This window comes from Mangifera indica, chromosome 11, assembly GCF_011075055.1.
Source record: "Mangifera indica cultivar Alphonso chromosome 11, CATAS_Mindica_2.1, whole genome shotgun sequence".
NCBI classification, from domain to species: domain Eukaryota; kingdom Viridiplantae; phylum Streptophyta; class Magnoliopsida; order Sapindales; family Anacardiaceae; genus Mangifera; species Mangifera indica.
Window position 1 is genome coordinate 11,097,375 of NC_058147.1, and position 22,116 is coordinate 11,119,490.

General features: G+C 33.9%; 1 protein-coding gene across 1 annotated transcript; it reads left to right on the plus strand.

Moving 5' to 3' along the window:
* Positions 1-1,943: 1,943 nt before the first annotated feature.
* On the plus strand, positions 1,944-8,145 carry LOC123229214 (premnaspirodiene oxygenase-like). Its single transcript, XM_044654868.1, is given in 4 exon segments — positions 1,944-2,513; positions 2,515-2,929; positions 4,516-4,946; positions 7,847-8,145. Coding segments are annotated over 4 exon segments (1,530 nt in total). The 5' UTR covers positions 1,944-2,037; the 3' UTR covers positions 8,055-8,145.
* The last annotated feature ends 13,971 nt before the right edge of the window (positions 8,146-22,116 follow it).

The window sequence follows — 22,116 nt, forward strand, 5'->3', positions numbered from 1 at the left end:
TGACATCCTTGAATTTGTCTAGTACTTCTAATATACAATCAGGGACTTCAAACGACATGGTCAAGCTTAATTTCCACCAATGTTGCTAGCATGACTTCCTCCATGTGTTTAAGACCTGTTCGCACCTATACATAGATTGTAACATTAGTTTTTTTTTGTAGCTTGTTTACCACAATCAGCCTAGACTAAAGATGGGTGCTTCTCATCTATGACAAACAGTCCCTGTAAGTGTGGTACAACAACAACCCATGCTTTAACAAAAAACTCAAGCCAAGGATTAGATCAAAATCATCTAGTGTTACCACCATGAAGTTGCATTCATCCTCTCATTCCCTCATTTTAAGCCGTGATGTGGTGGTGCCTTGGATTGGTTGCGCCTCAAAGTTTACAGCCTTGATTCAGCTTGAGAATATTGAAACTGTCAGCCCAAGCCCTCCTATAACCCCTATGCCATGACATTTGCCAAGCTGTCAGCTGGGTTGCTCCAAAAGCGGGATCAACAATTAACCTTACAGAGAAAGTTCATTCTTTGATATATAGCATCACTTCCAGGGCGGCCTTTGGCAACAAATTCGAAGATCAAGAATTGTTCATATCAATTGTAGATGAAGTTACGAAAGTTGCAGCAGGACTTACTGTCCCAGATTTGTATCCTTCCATTGAGTTTCTCCAATCGGTCACAGGAATAAGACGTCATATAGAGAAGTTGCATCGTGAAACTGACAGAATAATGGAAAGAATTATCAATGAACACAAGAAGAACAAGGAAAGTTTAAACATGGGCAAGCATGAAGAAGAAGTTGAGGATCTGGTTGATTTTCTTTTGAGAGTTCAAGAGTAGGGTGAACTTGAATTTCCCTTGACTACTGACAGTATCAAAGCAATCATCTTGGTTAGTACTTTTACATGTTTTGACAAGTTCTCTGCAAACTAGCAAGGGAAATTCATCAATTTAATAGTATATATAATGAAAGTTTAATTCTGGAAAACTTGAATGTTGGTATGTTGAGTAGAAAAATTTAAATGAAAATAAATGTAATACCCCAGATAAAATCTATAAATAGGGGATACATAAGTTGAGACATTCCCATTCTGTACATCGATTATCACTTCCAGCTCTAATGGAGCTCCAAAAACCCCATTTTCTGATCCCACTTGCCATTTTCTTCTTCACCTTCATTGCATTAAATAATTCTGCAACCAAGAAATCAAGATTACCACCGGGGCCATGGAAGCTGCTGATTATCGGAAGCATGCACCACTTCATTGACTATGAACAAGCCAAAGGATCTGGCAAAGAAACATGGTCCTCTCATGCACTTACAGCTCGGCCAAATTCCAACTCTGTTTTTTTTTTTTTTTAATGTTGTCGACAATTTTTTCAACCATTAGCCATTAGCCTGAATTAGATTTTTTGAATTCTAATCGAATTCAAATAAACTCTTATTCAAGTTTGATTATGCTCCACTCCACAACACAACAGTCATATAAAAGAAACTATTTTGCAATGATCATTATTATTTTTATAATAATAGATGTTAAAAAATATTGTCCAGCCATTCTCATGTCAAAAACAGGAAGGAAATAAGTAACAGAAAATTTTAATTTGATTTATCTTCTCTGTTTTCTAGTATGGCGTGCCGCCGTTTGATGAAAATCAAAATGCACAGGTGATGCAAGTGTTTGACAATAATGTTATCTTGGATTTCTAAACAACAATCAAGCGAAAGAGTGTAAATTCCAAATTTGCTGAACGCATACATAATCAAATTCTTGATACACCTAGAGTAATTATTGAGCTGGTCACTAGATATTATCATCCGTAATCCAAAATTTAATTTCATATCTCATTAATAAAACGATATTAGATGGACGAGGAGCGACTATATTTGTTAGTGGGTTGCCAACTGTAGTCACTTGTGTACAAGACGTAACAGTAGATGCTTGATGCTTCCACCTATTTCTTGACTCGAAAATAGCATAAAATTGTCAAGAATTCTCACAGGCCAATCCTCACTAGTACCGCATTGTCTTCCCATGGAGCTCCCGTTGCGTTTCTTCTCAATCCTCTTGACTTTCCTTCTCTTTCTCTACATGGTGATGAAGATTCTGAAGAGAACCAAAACCAGTGATACAACTTTTCATCTCCCTCCAGGGCCATGGAAATTACCTCTCATCGGAAACTTGCACCAGCTGCTGGTAGGCTCTCCACAACATCACATACTCAGAGACTTGGCCAAGAAATATGGACCCCTTATACATCTTCAGCTCGGGGAAGTTTCAACTGTCGTTGTTTCTTCGCCTGAATTCGCCAAAGAAATAATGAAAACTCATGACCTTGTCTTTGCATCAAGGCCTCGGACTCTTGTATCAGAAATCATGTCTCATGGTTGCACTGGTGCTGTCTTTACACCATACGGGGATTATTGGAGACAAGTCAGGAAAATTTGTACTTTGGAGGCTTTCAGCACGAAGAGAGTCATGTCTTTCCGATCCATCAGAGAGGAAGAAGTGGGTTGCTTCAAAAGCGGGATCAACAATTAACCTTACAGAGAAAGTTCATTCTTTGATATATGGCATCGCTTCCAGGGCGGCCTTTGGCAACAAATTCGAAGATCAAGAATTGTTCATATCAATTATAGATGAAGTTACGAAAGTTGCAGCAGGGCTTACTGTCGCAGATTTGTATCCTTCCATTGAGTTTCTCCAATCGGTCACAGGAATCAGACGTCAAATAGAGAAGTTGCATCGTAAAACTGATAGAATAATGGAAAGAATTATCAATGAACACAAGAAGAACAAGGAAAGTTTAAACATGGGCAAGAATGAAGAAGAAGCTGAGGATCTGGTTGATGCTCTTTTGAGAGTTCAAGGGCAGGGTGAACTTGAATTTCCCTTGACTACTGACAATATCAAAGCAATTATCTTGGTAAGTACATTTACCATGTTTTGCCAAGTTCAAGGTCCTATTGGGTCTCTCTTATCCAAAAACAAGTTTGAGTTTTTTACTTGCACTTGTGTACCCATACCCAGCTTAATTTTTAATTGACGTAGGATACTCAACGATTCTCGACTTATAATTTAGGCCAAAAGACTATTTTCCACCTAAGGTTTAATATAAATCTAACTTTTCATATGTTAATTATCAAAAATTCAAAAATTCATTTATCTTTTAAATTTTACAGTTATTATCAAGGATAAAATCATTATTTAAAAATTTTATGTAATCTCATATTTTGAATAACCCTCAAATTAAAATTTTTTTTTCTGCCCCTTATTCTCATATTTTTCAGATTTAAAAACTAACTTTTTTCTCCTAAATCTATAGTTGCAAAACTCTCATTTTTTGCAAAAAACAACTACCCCCAGAGTTTTAAAAAATCTCAGTTTAACTCCTATTCAACTTCGATTTCTAGATCTTCATATTTGATGACCAACCACCTTCAATAGTCGTCTGCTCTCTCCCTCTCGTCTTCTTGGTTGATTGGTCTTTCCTCTCCAACCGTCTTCATCTCAAACGAAGACAACCAATCTTCGTTTGATGAAGACTTTGACAACGAGTTTTTGTCTCAGATGAAGATGATCAGAGAGGAAAGATCAGTTAACAGGAAAGATGAGAGAGAAAAAGTCGATTGTCAGTGATGGCGGTTGGTTGCTGGAGATGAAGATTTAGAAATCAAAGTTGAATAAGGGTTAAACTAAGATTTTTTAAAACTCTGGGGTGGCGACAATTTGTTGAAAAAAATGAGGGTTTTGCAACCCTAAATTTGGGAGGAAAAAGTTAGTTTTTATACTTGAAAAATATGAGGGTAGAGAATAGAAATAAAAATTTCAAAACTTAAGGGTTATTCAAAATATAAGTTTAAACAAAATTTCTAGATAACAATTTTATCCGTAACAATAACAGTAAAATTTAACAGATAGATAGATATTTGAATTTTTTATAGTTAATGAGTGGAAAATTAGGATTTTATCAAATCTTGGGTGGAAAATAGTTATTTGGCCTATAATTTATTCACTGTCGCTCTAACACCACTTAAAAAAAACCTAACAACCTCCTCTCAATAAAATCAACCAAAGAGTAAAGAGAGATGAAAACCTCCCTCAAACCAACCGGGGATGGTATTGTACCAATAAAGAAGATGAAAACCTTTCCTCATCTGAGTCAAGTGAGGATTGAATTTTACCAAAATTAAAGTTAGAATCACACCCACTGATATCTTGATAGATTTTAGACGGAATTGTTCTTAAATCTTAAGTTTTGTTATCACTTAATGGGCCTTGATCTATTGAGCCTTCCCACCTCAAAAGTCAGTTTAAACAGTGAAGCTTTTTCTCACCGCGTCCAACTTGGTTCCCAATTACTCAACAATGGCTGAACTAAAATCAGTTCTAATCACTATTTAAAATCTTCACTTGCATGCTTGTTTTTTTATTTACTTCGTTTAATACTTGGTCCTTACATTCCTTAATCTACTGTTTTAACAAAGATATGTACAAAAATCCACTGTTCAGGACATTTTTGGTGCTGGTGGCGAGACAGCTGCAACAACTATAGATTGGACGATGAGCGAACTGATGAAAAATCCAAGACTGCTAGAGAAGGCACAGGCTGAAGTGAGGCAAGTTTTCAACTCTAAAAGCAAGGTCGATGAAACAAGCATCGATGAAATGAAGTTCCTGAAGCTAGTCATAAAAGAGATCTTGAGACTACACCCTCCTGCTCCATTGTTAGTTCCAAGAGAATGTAGAGAAAAATGTGTCATCAATGGATTCGAATTACCCATGAAAACAAGAATAATTGTGAACGCATGGGCGATCGGGAGGGATCCTGAGTACTGGAATGAGCCTGAGATATTCAATCCAGAGAGGTTTCTGGATCGGCCTGTCGACTATAAGGGAACTAATTTTGAATTTGTCCCATTTGGATCTGGCAGGAGAATATTGTTAGGGATTATGTTTATATGAAGAAAAGAAGAAACACAAGTGGCAATGCTAGGAGGATAACACGTAGTAGTCAACTAGCAAGTCAACTTGTACTAAAACATACTCAACCTGCAGGGGAACATGCAGCACAGCAGAAGCCTCCAGATTAGGATACGCAATCAGAATGTGGGACCACCAAGATATCCCAAGATCAAGTGGCAATGCTAGATTGGGAATGCAGGAAAAAGGAGGTGGAGCAGAAGAGAAAATGGGGGAAAAATTTGAGTAGAGTGAGCAGGAGAGAGTCAGCCTCTTGAAAGCTAAACAAGGGAGCCTTTGGCTATGGTTTTTGGAGTTGTTTTGTGAATACTTTTGGAACTCAGTTCAGTGTTACTGAGTTGTGCCTTGCTGGAAATCTGTATTTGTTCTGTAAATTTGTGTTAATCAATTGTAACAGCTGAGAGATAGTCATTGTATTGGTAGAAAACTGCTGTAATCAAGTTTATAACTCCATCAATACAACACATATTTTTCTGCACTATTTACATTTGCGTGTTCTGTCTTGGCTGGAATTTACGCAGTTCAGCAGTTGCTTTAGTTGGGTGATTAAGCTTTGGGTGAGATATCTTCAGAAGTGCAGTGGCAGTGAAGGGTTACCCAGGTTCCTATCAATTGGTATCAGAGCACTGATTCTAGGGATGGAGAAAGTCGACTTCATCGAAGATAATAGGCGTTGGTGGATGGTTCGACGACTAACTCAATGGGAACTTCGAGAATCGATGACGAACAGAATTTGTCCTCGCTGTGACAACAAGGAAGAGTCTAAGCATGACTGTAAGCGCAAATCATGGGCCATTCTTGTGGTAGAAGAAGACGATCGGGATGATGAAGGTGTCCTAATCGTATTTGACAGTGAAAAAAGGAGGAAAGAAGCTGAGATTGAGAATTTTGGCGAGAAAATAGTCGATTTGGGTGATTGGGAGAAGAAATCGACAATATACAGTGAAAAAGTGAACGATGCCAACGAGATCCAGCTGTCGGAGTTCACTCTCTCACTTGGTTGCAGCGTTCCTGAGAGGAAGATGCTGAATTCTGGAGAAGGAGGCGCCCATGAAGAAAGAAGAGGAGGAGGAAGAAGGGTTTATAACCCTACCCGGCCCAATAAACCATTTACCCAGCCCAAACCCAACTCATTAAACCAAAATCCATCACTATTAAACCTAGCCCAATACCCAACCCAATTTTTCATTAACCCTTCCACTAATCCAACCAAAATATATGACCCAGGCCCAAATAACCCTTTAACATTTACCCACCCCATTTCCAATCACTCATCAACAAGGCCAACACCTATTTCATATTTAAAAAACCACATTCCAGCCCAAAATCTTATTTTACAAAAACTCAAATTCAAAAACCCAAAACCCAGAAAATATTCCACTCAACACCACCCAGTTGGGTTAACTCCATTGCCAAAAAGCTTTGGCAGCACTAATACAACATATTCCCCAAACCCAATTCAATTCACAATTCCTAATAACCTTTTTCCCGATCTAAACTCTAGCCACTTCTTATTTGTAGGCTATGGAGGTGAACAAGCTACTGAAGATTCACTTGAAGCAGATGATCTAAGGAAGCATTGTGAGGTTAACTGTATTCGCAACCTTGACTATATTTTGACAGTCTCATCACATGCTTCTTCTAGTGCATCTCTGGATATTTTAGCTAACCTTGAGAAGCTGTTAGACCTGAGGTCATCAGAACCTTGGTGTTATCGTCGGCTCCCAACACCAACTACTACTTTTCCTGTCGTCATCAACAGTGAAGAGAAGGGTAGTGAGGATGAGGTTATGAGGACTCGTAAAAACAATATGAAAAAATCCACTATCAAGAAGGAAGGAAACACAAAATTAGAATCCTTTTTGCAACCCAAAGACGATCTCAATCAAGGCATAAGCAAGGAAATTCGAGCTTTACAGAAAAAGCTGCAGCAGATTGAGATTCTTGAAATGAAGCAGGATAAAGGGTGTCCTCTTGATGACCAGCAAATTGCAAAGCTTTTAACAAAGTCAGCTCTTGAGAATTCTCTAGCTCTGCTTGGTGTTCCAGTTGAGTTACCACAGTCAATAGCATCATCTGCAGCCTTGTCAGATGGGAAAGGGTTTTCGGATTGCCAGTGGACTTGGGAATCATGCAACAACCTTCAATATCTTTTTCCCCAATCACACCTTGAGGACAAAGTGCCTCTCCATGGGAGGGGTAATGTTAGGGATTATGTTTATATGAAGAAAAGAAGAAACACAAGTGGCAATGCTAGGAGGATAACACGTAGCAGTCAACTAGCAAGTCAACTTGTACTAAAACATACTCAACCTGCAGGGGAACATGCAGCACAGCAGAAGCCTCCAGATCAGGATACACAATCAGAATATGGGACCACCAAGATATCCCAAGATCAAGTGGCAATGCTAGATTGGGAATGCAGGAAAAAGGAGAGATAAAAAAGAGACCTGGAGCAGAAGAGAAAAGGGGGGAAAAATTTGAGTAGAGTGAGCAGGAGAGAGTTAGCCTCTCGAAAGCTGAACAAGGGAGCCTTTGGCTATGGTTTTTGGAGTTGTTTTGTGAATACTTTTGGAACTCAGTTCAGTGTTACTGAGTTGTGCCTTGCTGGAAATCTGTATTTGTTCTGTAAATTTGTGTTAATCAATTGTAACAGCTGAGAGATAGTCATTTTATTGGTAGAAAACTGTTGTAATCAAGTTTATAACTCTATCAATACAACACATATTTTTCTGCACTATTTACATTTGCGTGTTCTGTCTTGGCTGGAATTTACGCAGTTCAGCAGTTGCTTTAGTTGGGTGATTAAGCTTTGGGTGAGATATCTTCAGAAGTGCAGTGGCAGTGAGGGGTTACCCAGGTTCCTATCAAATATGCCTGGAATGTCATTTGGACTGATGAATGTTGAGCTTGCACTGGCAATGTTGCTGTACCATTTTGATTGGAAGCTTCCCCGTGGAATGAAGATTGAAGATTTGGACATGACCGAGGTCGTTGGTATTACAGTAAGAAGAAAAGATGATCTGCAGCTTATTGCTACTCCTTATCATCCTTCTACTGCTGCATAAGCCCGAAAGGAACAATTAGCTGTTTTCTTTAAATGGGATTTTAATGATGAATATTGAATAAATAAGTCTATATGTATTAGACAATATTACGGGGAAGTCTTGTGCTTCTCGCGGTGCAGCTTGGTGATTGTTGACTTGAGTTTAAGCTCGAGTAGCTCAAATATTTACTCTGGAGTCAAGTTTGAGTAGGTTGATATTGGATTTGATGAGCCCACTAAGCTTGAGAAAAATGAATTGACCTATAATTCATTTTACTCATTTTATGCAATCCTGGCCAAATTCATTGAGCTTGTGCCAAACTTAAACTTGACTTTATTTGATGGCCTTTCCAGAGTTAAGCTCAAATTAACAATTCTTATTTTGAGCATGTGACTCTTGAACTCATTAAGTTAGAGTTTATCAATTTTGAACACAACAATACTTGGTTCAACTTGATTGTGGCCTTAATCTCACAACGTCACCTCATTAGTGAAATTAAAAGAAATTAAAAACATTTACAATAGTTATTTGTGTTGCCTTGCCATTTTGGGAATGCCTCAACATATTTCATAGAGATTATTAAAGCAATATATTTATTATTTATCATGAAAAAACAAGTCTAATCTCTAACCATATTAAAAATTAATGTCTTGAATTTTTTTTTGGTTTTTTTAATTAATAATGATTGAGATAATTTTTTACTGACGTAAATAATTTTTAGATGACTGAACTTTATTATTTTATTGAAAAGATTGAATTTTTTAAAACCAAACTTTTTTTATCACATAAAAACAGGTCTAACATATAAATGTGTGTTATATCTTTTCTACAACTTATCTATTAAGTATTCCATATAATTAAAATTATTTTAATCACGGTGATGTATACTGATGTAGTGTATTTTGTTCACTTATACAAAATAATATTATCTTGAAATCTAAATAAATTATTTTTTTACCTCTTTTTAAGAGTGTTTTTATTGACATAAAATTATAAAAGGAACCTCAAACTCTTTTTAAGAGTTTCTTTTATATAAAAACTAATATAATAAATTAATCATTGTCTATGTTTACAAAAATGAAAAATCATATTGGTAATATAGGTGATAGAACGGTTGTAATGGTGGTAGTGTGATAATGGTGTTGTCGGTAGGTGATGGATTGGGTAGCTTGTAATATTAATTGAATACAAAAATATATTTATCCTAAAAAAATATGAGTACCTTGAAATAGTTACAATAGGGGATTGGGTTGACTTGTCATTTTCATTAAATACAAAGCCATATATATTAAAAATTATAATTAAATAAAAATAAAAATATAATAAAATTAAGATTAATATTTTTAATATCGATCATGATAATTAATTTATTTTCTTTAATAATTAACTTTCAACATTATCTATGGTATATTTATATAAATATTTTATTACGTGACTAATCCACAGTCAGTGATTAGTTCGACTACTGATTATGAGGATACATCGGTAAATCCAAATGAATGGGTAATTCCAAAACTCTCACCTAAAGAGGTGATTGGAAAAAGTTCACGATGGATATTTCAGGCTCAAGGCTTGGAAGATGTACACGAAAAGCCCATTGGAGTCGCATTAACCCAATCAAATGAAGGGGAAATCATTTTATCAAATGATGAATGGTTGTTAAAACTACGTGAACTTGTGAAACAGGCAAATAACAAGTATCACTATGTACAACTAGGAGCTGTACAAGTAAGAGTACAGGGTTTATTCTGTGGTGGTATGAATGTTCCTATCCCGGTTGTATTACTAGATAAGAGATGGACTGCTTTTACTAAAGCTTTGGTAGGAGGATTTCATGCCAACCTAGCTTTAGGAGACTTTTATGGAACGATTCGACCAGGATATATGGTCAGTCTTAAAGACCCAAACCTTAAGAGGATTATGGTTTTAAGAATTCATACCTCTAGATTGGAAGACTTACTACAATCCAGTAACGACATAGCAATTCAATATAAGATGATTTACTGATTGGTAAATTTTGTCAATCCTATGTCAATGCACTCTCATTCAAATACTGAAGTGCATGGTCCCGGTCCTACCTCTATTATTCCTATAAATCCCACCATAGTCAATCCTCGACAATTGACATGGCCCCAAAATTGGGTTATAACCTTTACATCGCAGCCCAGCGTGGTGGACATGGAAATAAACCTAGGAATAAAAATAGAGGAGATTGGTGACAAGGTCGATATTACCCTTCTTATTCCAAGGAACTTAGTTTCAAGGAATACCATATTTTCACCAAGAAATTCAATTTCTGAGAGAAGAGAAGATGTTGGCCTAAGTGCACCAAGGATCAATATGCTAGAAAAGGACAAGATAGACAACTCAGATGTCGAAAGCCATATTTCAAGAAATTCTTCTACAAGAAGAATAGTTGGCTATAAATATGTTCAGATTCCAGTATATGAAGAAGAAGATACTTCATCAATGCGAATGATAATGAATCATAAAATTCATTGTCATGCATTAGTATAAGGAACAATCGATACTTGTATTACAACAAAACTTTGTTTTCCAGAATATGAGCCTTATACCCTCGAAATTCTGGTAGACATAGAAGCAACAAAATGTATAACGTGAAGGTTTTGCTTTCCGCCCGAAATATGGAAAGAACTTGAAAAGCCTATCATGAACACTGTAGCAAATGGAGGACAAAATATGATCACGGAATTTGTCCAGGACGTGACCATATTTTTAAACAAGAAAAAATTCGTTCTAAGGGAAATTCTTTTGTTAGATTACTTAGAAGTGGATTTTATTCTTGGAAACTCATTTATGCGTGGACAAGCAGAGGTGAGGCCCTTCATCCAAGATAATAATTATATTATTCTTGGAGGACACACAATTCCTATATTAGCACGACTAGATCTCTCTAAAGTTTGAAATGGCTTTAGGCCCAAGAGACTGCAACTTGAAAAAGAGCACATTATATTCTCTGTTAAAACAAAAGAGAAATGGTGGATAAATGCTTTTGAAACAAATAGGAATGAAATGACATGTCAAATAAAGTCTGATACTCTAGATCGAGTATATCAGATCACTAGAGGAAAAATACAAAAAATTCAAACCTCAATGATATACCCTGAAAAGAGTAATAAGATTTTAAAAAATGACAATCATGAAAATACTTGGATTCTTGAAAAGATTATAGAATTCAAAGAGGAACTTTCTCCATGTTTTGATGATTTACCATTAAAATTATGGGAAACGAATAAAGTATTTGCTGAAATAAAATTATGAGATCCAAATGAGAGAGTAAAATCAGAATCTTGTAGATACTCCCCTGACATAGAGGAGGAATTCACTAAGCAAATCCCGAAATTATTATCAAAGGGATTGATTCGAGAAAGTCATAGCCCTCACTTTTCGTTGGCTTTCATGGTAATGAATAGGGCTGATCAAATGAGAGGAAAAGCTAGAATGGTAATCGACTATAGGCAACTAAATAGTAAAACTATAGACTATGCATACAAAATGCCTAACAAATCAACTTTATTAAATAAGGCTAAATTTGGAAAAATATTTTCACGCTTTGATATAAAGTCAGGATTTTGGCAAATCAAGATGGCGGAACAAAGCATTCCTTTAACAACATTTATATGCCCAAAAGGATTGTTTGAATGGCTAGTGTTACCATTTGGGTTAAAACAGGAACCTGTTATATTTCAAAGGAAAATGGATAAGGTTTTTTTCGACTTATCTGATTTCTGTGTTGTCTATGTAGATGATGTGTTAGTCTTTAGTAAAACTAAAGAAGAACATAAAAATCATCTAGAACAGGTAATCAGAAAATTCCTTGAACATGGAATGGTCTTATTCGAAAGGAAAATAAACTAGTTCCAAACTAAGATTAAATTCTTAGTAGTTGAATTTGGAGAAGGAGGAATCTAACTCCAAGATCATATAGCAAAGAAACTGCTGGAATTCCCAGATATGCTTGAAGATAAGCATATGCTACAACAATTTCTTGGACTTACTAATCAAATAAGGGAATATGTCCCAAATTTGGCCAAGGTAATAAACGGATTAACGAAAAAAGTTAGTTCTAAGGTACAATGGACATGGTCCTTAAACGATACTAACTGTGTTATCCAAACTAAAAACTTGACTAAGAACCTTCAAACATTAACTCTCCCATTAGATTCTAACTCTCTAATCATCGAGAGTGATGCATCCAACTATTATTGGGGAGGAGATCTAAAAACTAAGGGTACTAATAATATCGAAAAAATAGTTCGATATGCATCAGGAAAATTCTCACCTACTGAAATAAACTATCTTGTATATGAAAAGGAAGTTTTAGCAACCAAAGAATGTATTGACAGATTTCGATTATTCGTTATCAGTCAGGAATTTACTTTAAGAACTGATTCCAAACATTTAACATCATTTATGAAATTAGTCTTAAAGGATGATAAAACTAGACTAATAAGATGGCAAATCTGGTTTGCGGAATATCACTGCAAGATTGAATTTATATCTAGAAAGTCTAATGTTATCACTGACTTTTTTTCTAAGCCATTGTAGGAAAATGGACAAAAAGGAACAAATGTCGGTCAACAACCCATCTGAGGCGGAACTGTCCTCCCAGGAAAACTCAAGCCCTCGAATGAACAAAGATAAACAATCGATCGCAAAGCCGATCAACTTAAAAAGGCCAGACGATACTCTTATTGAAGACGTAAATACTGTGTTTAAACAAGTTCTTACAACATTACAAAATACTACTGTGCATCAATCACAAGAATCTCTCGATAGTGCACCTAGCTTGATACGTTCCAGATCTCAACAATCTTTGGACACAGACACTTCTGATCATCAAAATCTAAAATATCAAAAGGGCACTGCAACCAGCATGGTGACACCGAAGAAAACTTTTGAAATTGGAAGTTCTAGCAAAACAAAAGGAAATTCTGAATATTCCAACAAAAAGAATTTTCAAATAAAAGGAGAAACTATTACAAAACAGGAAACTACTAAAAAACAAGAAAAAGGGATGAAAAATCTACAAGAGAAATCAAGCTATGTAGAAAGATTCGACATTCCTAAAAACTTAAAGCTTACTGAAGCCAGTAGAGCAATATTAGAATACCTAAACGTTCAATGTCGTATAGCTCGAGCTATGGGACAAGGTGAAGTAGAACTTGGATAGATATTGCTAAAACTAGCCAACAGACTAGTATGGCTTGAAGCAAATATGATTTATTACGAAGAGGAAGAACTCTCAAGAGGATTTGTTCTTCGGAAATAACTACTTTTAAAGTCTAGACTACTTAGAGATATAACAGACTTCGAAATGTCTTATCTCGAAGGATTAATAACATTCTTAAAGGAAAAAGACAAAAAAGATCTTCAAGAAGGACTTTTTGTGTTTTCGGATGGATTTATAGAATTACATGTTCCATGGAAGCTTTTTCGGAAAGGATTTCACAGATCATTTCTAAAGAAAGGATGGATAGATGTAATTGAAATTGATGAAGAAGTGATGGTGAACCCTGAAATACCAGATGCTGTTAAACAAACACTCTGCGTTTTTGACAGAAGAATTCATACATTCACTTATGTGATAACTTCATCAGTTCAAGAAGATGATAACATACAAACTATACAGATATGGGAATTTGTTGTAGGAGAACCATGGTATAATGTAATGGTTCGTGAAGACGGTTTAATTGGATAAATGACACTACAACAACTTCAAGAACTTAACAAAGTAGAAGGATACTGGACGAGACTACATATAGTAAAATTACTAATGGTTCAATCCAGGTTAGAAGAGCTCTCCAGCAAGAATGAGATAGTTCACATTGACAAGGGAATAATAGTTATCTTGTCGAAGAAATACGCAAGAGTTCCAGATACTTTGTTTAAGGAAAATCGAGCCCAAATTCAAGATATGGTTGAAGGTTTTAAACCTCATAATATATCTAATCAGACTCTGGTTGAAAATACAAAGGATATACTTCGACGCATCATCACTCATAAGGTTGAAGCTCAGGCCCAAATTGTAAAAGCTCAACTAGAGGAAGAAGGAACCTTTGGAGACTTCATGGACTCATTAGATCAGCCCATAGAATGAGCCCAAGGAGAAGGAGATCTGCTCAACCCAAAAGCAAAAGAGTAGCACGTGTAAACGCAACGTGTATCAAATATATGGAAAACAAGTGGAAAGTAAAATCAGAAGATTAACGGAGGAAACTTTGCCGACACTCTGAATATTAAAGACTGAAGCAACACCATTTGGATTTTAACTTTATAAAGTATGTAAAACGTGACTGACATATGAGAGACTTAGACCCCGGTGTTTGGAACACGTGGTTGTCGTTTTGCGTCGGTAGGAGACAACTTATAATTAATAAGTTATTGTTTACTGTTTACTTTTACTATATTATCGATGGATTCAAAATTGTTTGAAATTCGGAAGCTTTTTCTCTTCTATAAATAGGAGAGACTAGTCTAAATATTTGTAAGAGTAAAATAATGAGTGAATATAGATATCTTTAAAGCTTGCTCAAGATTTCAAAAGCAAGGTACTTTAAGATTCAATTTCTACTCTTCCTACTTATATTATGTTTATGCATTTAATAATATAAGTAGCTTGTTTTATGTTTAGTGAATGCATATAATTAATATAACTTGACTAATATGTTGTAATTGAGACTTGTTATTTGAAATTACAACATATGAAAAATAGTGAAATCGGTGAAGGGATCATTATGGTATATTTATTTTCTTCTGTCAAACTTGCATGATGATTTTCTTTGGGCTCTTGGAATTTGTTAACATATAGTCAAAATTTGGTATATTTATCATTTGAATTTTCTTCTCCACAAGTTCAATCATTTCTATCACAATTTGACCAGAAATAATACATCCCAAGGAATAAAGCATTCCTTATACAAGACAAAAATTTCACTATAACAAGTAAATAAATATCCTAAATCTTAAATGGTTCGAATATCTAAGTTTTCCACAAACTGTCACCAGCTCCAACATTTGTCAACCTAATCATATTCGATACCCAATAAGTGTTAAATAGTAATGATTTGAATTCTTAAATGAATTGTTTGAATTTAAAATAGTGTAGATTCGAAATATATTTTTGTTAAAAGATTTATGATAACGATATAATCTCGTAGTGTGACACCAATTTTGTATAGATCACATGACTAAACGAAGAGAGCCAACTGCAAAACAAAGAGAGCAAAATTAATATTTCCGTTATAAAATTTATATAACTAAAGAGAGAATTGGAAAAAAAATAAAAAGGAAAGATGAAAGGCGGGAGACAAATTAATAATCAATGTATGCATAGCACTTACAAATGAAGAGAGGAGGTGATACTTATACTGGTTTTCCTCCAGTACATGAGATAAAGCAATTTTCTAAGGCCATTTAATGCAGGTCACCCAAAGTCAATATTGCCTATCCAAATGGCTCATGTCTTTGCTAGGTGGGAAAATTATATTCACGTATGGGAAGCCAACAAATTGTTTAATGCATTTCCACATCAAGCATGACTATGTGGTGGAAAATCTATTGTATATTTAACACTTTTTTTATTTTATTTTTATCACTTATAAATAATTATATTAACCTTGCTAAAAAAAACCCAATAAGATAAAAACCAAAGCAAAGAAACGTAATTATTTAATGCCCTGTAAAGTGAGGTTAGATGTACTTAAAACTGTTTCATTAACAACCTTACTAGAAAAATCTAATGGGACAAAATCTAGTAAAGAAAAAAGGAGTACAGTGCACATTTTATCTAATATATGATAAACTTTAAAAATTTTATTTCCTTGATGAATGTTCAACCTCTTTGTAATGGGCTTAATTCGGTGACCTATTGAGTTATCGTATACCGATATTATACACTAACTTTTCAAATATTGATGTTGGTAATATTTTAGTGAACAAATTTACAAGGTTGTCACTAGATCGTATTTTGTTGACATCAATTTTTTTTGCCTCTATTGGAGCTTATGAGTGTAAAAGAACTTTGGTAAGATATGTTTAATTCTGTCTCTTTTAATGTATCCACTTCTAATTTGGGCAATAGATGTTGTATTATCTTCATTTAATACAAAATGAGTATCTATTGTAGAAGGAAGACTACATGTATTCCAAATATGATGAATGACAGACCGTAACCATATGCATTCTTAATTGGCCTCATGGAAAGTTATAATCTCTGAATGATTTGAAGAAGTTACAATCAAAGTCTGTTTGGTGGAACGCCAAAATATCATTGTGTCATTATAAGTAAAAATATATCTCATCTACGAGTAGACCTTATGAGGGTAAGAAAGATGACCAACACCTGCATATCTAACCAAACTAGAATCTTTAGGGAATTTGAAAGAATAGAATAATCTCAAATCTTTAGTCCCATATAGATAACAAAGTATATGTTTGATTTCATTTCAATGGAAACGGGTTGGTGTAGGGCTAAATCAAGCCAATAAATTGATTGAAAAGGATATATTCGGTCTAGTACATTAGGCTAGACATAATAGAGTTTTAAAGACATTAAAATACGATACTTTAGGATCGAGTATTTTTCATCTTTTTCTTTTTTAGGATGAAGCAGGTCTTTTTTTGGATCAAGAGACCGAACAACTATTGGGGTGATCAAATGATAAGTTTTATCTATATTAAAACGTTTTAATAATTTTTTAATATATGTGGATTGATGGATAAATATTTCATTTGAATTATGCTCGATCTGCATTCTAAGACAATATTTTGTTTTTTGCAAATCCTTCATCTCAAATTATTTTTTCAGATATTTAGTAGTGTTTGAGAGCTCTTTAGGAGTTTTTAATTAAATTCATATCATCAACATAAACTATTATAATGGTAAATCTTGATTTTGACATTTTAATAAAGACACATGCGCATATAGGGTCATTCATATAACTTTTTTTTTTAAATATTCATTGAGGTGAGTGTACCGCATTTTTCAAATTGTTTTAATTCGTAAAATGATCTTTGTAATTTAATCGAGTACATGCCTTTTGAATTGACCTTTTTCACTTTAGACAATTTATATCATTCAGGGAGTTTCATATAAATTTTAGTATCTAAGTTTTCATACAAATAAACAGTAACTACGTCTATTAGACGTATATCTAGTCTTTTAGAGACTATTAAATTGATTAAATATCTGAATGTGATTATATCCATCACATGTGCATATGTTTCATCAAACTCTATATTTGGCCTTTAGGAAAAGCCTTGGGTTACAAACTTGACTTTATAGCTAGCAATCTCATTTTTCTCATTTCTTTTTCTCACAAATACTCATTTATATCCAATGGGTTGTGTAATAACCTTAGGTATGTTCCAGGGGTATTTATGTCTTTTGATCTTGTTTTGAGATATTTCCAATTTTAAATATATATATATATATATTTATTCACATGGATGTGTGTTTTGTTTTTTGTTTATATATATATATATAATATGGACAGAAAATAAAATAAAAATAAGTTGTATATACATATAAATGGATATATATCCATATCTAAAGAGAGAAAAAGTCGAAAAAAGACAACTTCTACCTTTTTCTATCACCTTCTCTGTCCCTTCCAGAAAAGGCAGCCTTCTTCATGCTTTTTCTTTGTTTTTTTGAAGAAAAAGGAATGATTTGAAGAAGTTTTGGAAGACAAGTAAGGAAAGAAAAGAAAAGGAAACATTTTGGAAGCTTTGGTAACCAAAAGATCTCTTCCTTTTCCCTTTACCTATGTTTATATATGTATTGGATGCATGTTATATGAATATGTTAGTATGTTTTGGTGTTGATTTAAGGTGATTTTGGTGATAAAGGAAGCAAGACAAGGAAAAGGAAGCCAACTTGCAAAAAATTGGCTTGAAATAAGGTAAGGGGTATCATTCTTGATATGTTGCATGTTTTAGGCTTTTGGTTCCTTGGATCTATATTATAAATGATGATTTTGAAGTTGAGAAATGTTGTTTTGCCATTTGGGGTGTCTATGTGTGTGATTTTGTTGATGGCAGAGAGTTGGATAATATTTACAGTTTTACCACTGAGTTTATCCCATGTTTTGACTGCCTTATCTAAGGAATTATGAGTGCTATTATAGCTTGTTGGAAAGTTCTTTGAATTCTCTTTTCAATGATATATATCTTGTATGAATTAGAAATCATGTTGATGGATAAATATTATATGTACCATAGGGACTGCTTTACCAAATAAACAGAGGAGACAGTTTTTGCCACTGATTTCATCTGACGTTTGGACTGTCTTATCTAATGAGTTATGAGTGTTATTATATCTTGTTGGAAAGCTCTTTGAATACTCTTTTTAGGGATATGTATCTTGTGTGAATTGGGGATCATTTGGACTGTTAAATATTGTATGAACCACAAGGACTGCTTTAACAAATAAACATAGGAGACAGTTTTTACCACTGATTTCATCTCACATTTTGACTGCCTTATTTAATGAATTATGAGTGCTATTATAACTTGTTGGAAAGCTCTTTGAATCCTCTTTTCAACGATATATATATTGTATGAATTAGAAATGTTTGGACTATGAAATTGTATGAAAAAGAAGGCTGCCCTGTCAAATGAACAGGTTTGTAAACAGTATTTCACAGTTTTGGAAAGGAAAAGAAAGAAAAGAAAGGAAAGAAAAAGAAAAGAAAGAAAAACAAGAAAAGGAATTTAGGGCTCAAGATTCAGGGGTCATCCCAAGAGTATGGTCTAGTGAGTTATGAATAGATTTAGATGGAAGCAAGATTAGTAAGATATAAGGCACACATGCATGCTATGAACGATAAGGGGGCACTTTATACTACACCGCCCACAGTAGGGCACGTCCGTTGTAGGACACGTTCGTAGTAGGACATAGACCCACAGTAGGGTTCGCTCGCAGTAGAGCTCAATTTAAATTCAGAAATGGTGTAGTGAGAGAAATGAAGAGAGCTTGAGCTTAAAAAAGTGTCAAATCCTTATAGTCAACTTTCAGAAAGTATCAAATAGATACCATATGGGACAAAGTATGACCCAAATAGTAAAGAATGAACTAGATTATCTCCTCGCTTGATTATAGAGGTTATGATGTGAGATTGAGTCCCGATAATGAGTTAGAACAAGAAAGGAGATAGTTTACTTAATTCTTTCCCCATACTGAGTGTTTTTATCTCTCACTTCCTTTTCTTTCATGATTACAGGTACAGGTGATCGAGGCAGCTGCGAGACAGGGTCAGGTCAGCGTAGGTAGATCTGGGTGGAGCAGGTTATCTCTGGTTTATATTACATGCATACAGTGGCATGTTCTTGTCGACTTTTGACCTTTTTGAGATGATGGTATAGTTGTCTATGATTACTCCACGTATTCAAATGCTTTTAGATGAATTTTCATATGAGTATATGCATCTTTTGTTCGCTTCCAGATTTTCAGTTTTCTTAGAATAATTTCTAAACACTTTTAGTGATGCGTTCATGTTAAAGTATTTTAAAAAAAAAAATACTTTGTCTGGATATTAATTCGTAACATTTCTCCTTCGGTGGGTAGTACTTCTAAGGAGGGGTGTTACAGGTTGTACGTCCTCAGGTGTTGGAGCTACAGACCCAAACTTTTGATGTTTTGTTAGAAATGCTAATTCTCCTTGAATTGCTTCTTCCCATTTAGACCAATCATATCTTTGTCTAGACTTAACCATAGTACGTGGTTCAAAGTCATCATCATTCATAATTTCAGTAGCTATTACAAATAAGAATATATCATCAATGTTAACCGTTTCATGATTCCATATCTTTCGTGTTTAAACATAATTTAAAAACATTTCAGTATTCTCATTTTTCTGTTCTTCAGGATTTTTGTACCACTTCAGGGGTTTGTATCATTTCAAGGGCTTAAGTCTCTTTAGGGATCATAACCTTTTTTAGGGAAATATTAGAAAATGGGGATCATTATGATTGATATCTATTTAATTATTTGCTTTTCTTTTTCGAGGAACAATGTCCTTCGATCCAACAAGTCTACCATTCTTCTAGTTGTAGTAGATTGATCAGTCAAAGCTTGAATATACTATTCAATAGTCACATTAATTCTTGTTGGTGCATTGGTAGCTAGTACATGTGATCTTGTCACTTTTGTCGTATATATAAATACATCAAACATTTAATTGACAATAATTTATAAACGCATTATCCTTTACACTTTAGTTTCACTTTGAAATGTGTGAGGATCTAGATAAGACATGGTAGTTACGTACCAAGTAAGTTTATGTCTATCTTCAAAAGACATTTTCTTTTCCCCTAAAGGTGGGAATGTTGTCTCATCAAAGTGATAACCTATAAATCGTGTAATAAAAGGATCACTTGTTAATGGTTTTAGATACTTGACAATGGATGGTGAATTATATCTAATATAAATTCTCAAACGACATTGGAGTCTTATTTTTATGCATTGAAAGGATGCAATAGGGACATATACAACATAACCAAATATCCTCAAATGAGATATATTAGGTTGGTGACAAAAAATTAATTGTAGGGGATAATATTAATGATAAGAGGAAGGTTGCAAGTGAATTAATGTTGCAGCATGTAATATAACATATCTCCACATAGAAGTTGGTAATAAAGTTCTTAGTAATAAGGAACGTGCAATTACTTGAAGTTGTTTGATAAGAGACTCAGCTAATTCATTCTAAGTGTGGACATATGAGACTGAATGTTCAATATCAATCCCTATAAACATGGAATAATCATCAAATATTTTAGATGTAAATTCACCAGTATTATCTAGTTGTATCAATTGTGAAATATGTCTTTAATTTGATAATTTGTGTTAATAGTTTAGCAAAGGTAATATTTCGAGTTGAACAAAAAACAACCATGGGACCATCGTGCAAATACATCAATTAAGATCATAAATAACAAAATGGCCCACTTGGTGGATGAATGAGTCCACATATGTCCTTTTGAATTCTTTGTAGGAATAATGAGGATTCAACTCTAATTTTAGAGAAAGATGGTCTGATTACTAATTTGCCTTGTATACAGGTGGTGCAGAATTTTTCACTAGACAATAAAATTTTATGATTCTTTAATGTATATCCATATGAATTTGCAATAATTTTACGCATCATTGTAGATTCTAGGTGACCTAGATGGTCATGTTAAAGTATAACAACTTTTAGATCAGAGAACTTTTGGTTTTGATACTGCATAAATTTCAATTGTCTTTATGGTTGCATAATACAATCTAGATGATAAAGTGGACAATTTTTCCAGTATAAACCTTCTTCCAAAGATATTACTAGTTATACAGATTAATTTTACACCATTTTTACTCGTAGTTCAATGTGATAACTATTATTTTTTATATCTTTAAAACTAAGTAAATTTCTTCTAGATTTACTTGAATATAATGCATCATTGATACTTAATTTGGTCTTTTTTTAAATAAAATTGTGGCTCTTCTAGAGTCTTTAATCAAATTTATTGATTATGATATAATATTTATTTTAGCTTCAATCGACGCTAAAGTTAAGAAAAATTTCTTTTCCTTGAAAATTATGTGTGTTGTTACACTATCCACCAAACACATGTCTTCATCATCAGTTTTTAAAGTCAACATTTTAATTTTGAAGTCCATATCTTTTCATTTAAAAATTATGTTAGTCATAACGTACATAAAATAGTGAAAGGAAGGAGAACATGATAATAAAATACAAAATAATATTTATTACTCCAAAATAATTATATATGATGGATTTTAATTATAAAAATCTTGGATATTCACGTCACTAGTCAAGTGACCCATATTTTATTCTTTTCTTGAAAGAAGTTTTGAAATATCAAGATTTATTAGATCAATAAGATCCAAATCATCAATAAATTTAATTTTTATGGATGCTTAATATAGATCTACCCAATGTTTGTGTGCACTACAGGTACATAATCAATGACATTTATAACCACGTCTATTGTTTTGTGATTTACATTGTATTATTCTTTATTTCATTCCAATCTTAGTCCACTTTTAGTGGTATGACTG